The sequence below is a fragment of the Scyliorhinus canicula genome, chromosome 10, assembly GCF_902713615.1.
Source record: "Scyliorhinus canicula chromosome 10, sScyCan1.1, whole genome shotgun sequence".
In the NCBI taxonomy this organism is placed as follows: Eukaryota; Metazoa; Chordata; class Chondrichthyes; order Carcharhiniformes; family Scyliorhinidae; genus Scyliorhinus; species Scyliorhinus canicula.
Window position 1 is genome coordinate 71,911,141 of NC_052155.1, and position 3,717 is coordinate 71,914,857.

The 3,717-nt window shown below is 44.1% G+C and overlaps 1 protein-coding gene across 1 annotated transcript; it reads right to left on the reverse strand.

Moving 5' to 3' along the window:
* Positions 1 to 837: 837 nt before the first annotated feature.
* Positions 838 to 2,764, reverse strand: LOC119972452 (fatty acid-binding protein, liver-like). Its single transcript, XM_038809167.1, has 4 exons — positions 2,553 to 2,764; positions 1,890 to 2,062; positions 1,695 to 1,796; positions 838 to 1,487 (listed from the first exon to the last, which is right to left on the reverse strand). The coding sequence occupies exons 1-4, from the start codon at positions 2,623 to 2,625 to the stop codon at positions 1,431 to 1,433; spliced, it is 405 nt and encodes a 134-aa protein (XP_038665095.1). The 5' UTR covers positions 2,626 to 2,764; the 3' UTR covers positions 838 to 1,430.
* Between the last annotated feature and the right edge of the window lie 953 nt (positions 2,765 to 3,717).

The window sequence follows — 3,717 nt, forward strand, 5'->3', positions numbered from 1 at the left end:
TTGGTCCAAAAGGCAGCATAGTGGTTAGCACAACTGACTTGGGTCACTGGGTGAATGTGCAAACTCCAGACAGTAACCACATGGTTTCCTCCCACAATCCAAAGATGTGTTGGCTAGGTGGGGTTTACAGGATAGGGCAAGGGAGTCAGCCTGGCTACTGTGCTCTTTCAGAGGGTTTGGTTGCAGATTTTGTGGGCTGAATGGTCTCATTCTGCACTAAGTATTCCAAGGCCATATCACCATTCAAGAAGACCATGGCCTCAATGCTGCATCTCCACTGATTCCAAGGTACCCAAATTCATGCAACAGCTTGCAAATATGCTCTAAAGTATAACATTTTAAAGCCAATTTTACTACAAAATATAAAAGTTTCTACAAGTAGAAGCAAACTTAATACAATTGTATTATGCCAGAATCCCAAGTTCTAAACATAGATGCCATTTATACCTATGCATTTGCTGTTCCCCACACCATGGTCACACTCAGTTTACACCTTTTTGTTTATAAAAATTTCTTGTTAAGAACTGCTATTAAGGCAATCTTACTGCAAAAACCAAAGGCAAAAAGGATTCACCATCATTATCAATAATTACTATTCCAATGTTAGTACCATCACCAAGTAAACAACTGTAGCCTTTCAAACACAACCAGGTACAAATACACAGAGCTTTATAGAGGAATGGGACCGTCACTGAAAAATCAATCAAAAATTCCAATGAGAAATTCTGTAGGCATATTTTACAATCAGGCATTGCTAGAATTAGAGGTTCTTTTTTCCCTACTGTCTATTGATTAGTGAGTTGTGCCACCGTATATTGAAGGAGAATCAGACTGATCTTGCTTAATGTACAATTTATTAAGCTCGACAAATTTGACAACTTTTGCAAAAGGAGGGCTGCTCTCTCTTTTTCTCCCCCCCCCCCCCCCGCTTACATGTGCTGTAGATCTGAAAAAGGTACCTTAAAACACTGGAAAAATTCAGACTCTGCCAGCAATTTTACACAGGAGCAAGGATAGTACAATACACAATTTGGAATTATAATATAAACAACCAAATTTAAATATTTGAAGGCTTGTACTTTGTCTCACTTTGTTCAGCATAATTCTGTATCTTGGAAGCTTTGAATAATTGAGAAACTACTTTTTTTTCTAGACTCAATGTCAGTCCATGTTCATGATTGATAATATTCAGGGAATCTTTTGAAAAAAAAGAGCCCAAATTACTAGATTAGCAATGGCAAACTGGCACCATCTTTATTGTGAGAATCTACAACTCCTGAAACTTGTCTGCCATCATGCAAATATTATGAAATGTAACCAAATGTCACGTGAAGAACAGTCCCAATTATGCAAAATACTGAAGGAAGTCCAGTAGAAAAAGCAGCAAAAGTGAAGTTTTGAACGGAGCCAATCCTCCTGGTTGCAGATCATCACACTTTACTCTTCCGATAGGTCCGGGTGCACACCACATCTCCCAAGGAGCAGGTCTGATTTGCAAAGGAAAAATCATTAAACACTATTGTCAGGTTAAATAATAAATTGCAATTCTTGCACCAAGTGTGCACATTGCACCGCAACATCCCAACATGTCACATCGGTCTAAATAAATGCTGTCCACCGCCACCAATTTACACTTCCTAACCAGCAGGAGCTATTTGGTTCTCCCATCTTTAATGATGCACTGGACTCCTTACCAGTATAAGATCGCCATCCTTCAATTCTCTAACCAGAGTGGTCTCTTTTCCATCCCACCGCTGCGTTTGGACTAATTTTCCATCTTCTAGTTTCACGGTGGTCTGTTGGAAATTTAAAATAATAAGATAATCTCCAGAACTCGTAATATACAAGTCATTGTGAATGGCTTAAAAAGGGGTTGATCGCCAACGTACCTTGGTTTTCCTATTGTCTGCTGTGGTCTCATCAAATTCCTCCCCGAGCTTGAATTGGATTTTTGTGTTTTTAATTGAACTTTTGGTTTCTATGATGATGGTGTCGCCGTCCTTAGAAATCACGGTGTCGGGGTGGAGCGCTACGGCCACATTCCTTTGTATCAGACTCACCACTGAAATAAAGAGCCAAACATTCAGTGGTACACACACAGGGAGAGGGAGATAGGGAAAAATAGGTGGAACAGTCCCGGCGGTAACCGCGCACGATTCGTTACACCAGTGTAACCAAAATCACACCCGGCGGAGACAAATCAGGATAGTCCCCCACTACATTTAAAACATTCTGGGCGTTCATTTTCTGACTTTAATTTTTTTCACGTGAGTAAATTATATGCAATAACTTTAAAAAAGACACACCAAACAATCGCGTCCCGGTATTTGGAAAGGAGGTCGCCATCCAGACAGATACATTTTAAAGCGCACAGCCCACACTTTTTTTCTCTCCGGGAGCAATTGTGGATCTTGGGCGTTTTAACCGCCGCGGAAACAAAACGCCCCAGCAAATAAATAGCGGTGCAGCTGCAGAAACCCCCTCCTCCCCAAAACCACATCATTTGGCGGCGCTGACAAAATAAATCCCCCACAACAAGACAAAATCCTCACTCAGCTCTTTCATGTACTCATTGAAATTCTCGCTTGCGGACAAGCTCCAAACGCCTAGAAACGCATCGACCATTGTTGCTGGTGTATGGGCGCCGATCCGCTTTAAAACCAAGGACGGGAACCAGGAGACCTTCCCGCTACTCACACCCTCGCTCCCAATCCTCTTTACAGCCCTCCCCGCTCTGAGCTCTCCGTCTTTTAAACTACTGCAGCTCAGAACCACGTGCAAAACACTCCAGCCAATCCCAAATAGCAGCCTGAGAGATTGGCAGCACTGAGGTGGGAGAAAGAGCCAGTCACCCCCCACCCACACACACACCCACACACCCACGACCCCAAGCAAAATAAAATCCTCCACTTTCCACAATGCAATTTGAAAGTGCAATTTGCAGAACGTGCATCACCCACACAAACAGCCGGGATATGCCTCGTGATGTCTGTCCTCTACATTTGCTGAGTACTTTTACGCAGAATGCTGTTCTAAGAGGAGGAGTTTAACTGTGGGGAATGAGGAGGGGGTGGGTGTTACTGGAAGTGCAAGGTTTGTTTGAGGGCTTTTTTCCACCCAAAGTGGAGAGAGATAACCGAAGAGTGGCTGACCTATTTGTATTTTAAGGGATTGTCCCTGATTTGACTGTGCGCCCATTTGGGGATGTGTTTCCAGGGCAGCAGGTGGGAACCTCCAGGTTGTTTTGGGACAGACTGGAAGTGAGTGAATTGGCCCAGCGGAGAGATGATAATGCTGTGACCCAATGAACCCCTCCCCCCCCCACTCCCATAATGTTGAAGGATGGCACAGTGGTTAGCACTGCTGCCTCACAGTGCTAGGGACCTGGGTTTGACTTCAACCTTGGGTGACTGTGTGAATGTTGTACTTCCTCGTCTAGTTCCTCCAGATGCTCTAGTTTCCTCCCACAGCCCAAATATTGTGCATGTTAGATGGGGCTATGGCGATAGGTTGGGGGAGTGGACCTAGGTAGGGTGATTTTTCATAGGGTTGGTGCAGACTTGATTTGGTGAATGGCCTCCTTCTGCATTGTAGGGTTTCCATGGATTGTTATCTTAATTGCCTGGCGGAGGAATCCTGGCCGGTTAACTGTCAGGAGCTGGAGGCCAAGATCACTGCTCGCCTGGAACGCTGGACAGGACTGCTCCGAGTGCTGTC

Excerpts from the sequence above, each read along its gene's own strand:
- LOC119972452 (XM_038809167.1), bottom strand. The coding sequence starts at position 2,625 with ATGGTCGATGCGTTTCTAGGCGTTTGGAGCTTGTCCGCAAGCGAGAAT. Across the intron at positions 1,797-1,889 it reads CAGACAATAGGAAAACCAAG|ACCACCGTGAAACTAGAAGA; the intron begins GTACGTTGGCGA and ends AATTTCCAACAG. Across the intron at positions 1,488-1,694 it reads AGGATGGCGATCTTATACTG|ACCTGCTCCTTGGGAGATGT; the intron begins GTAAGGAGTCCA and ends TTTGCAAATCAG.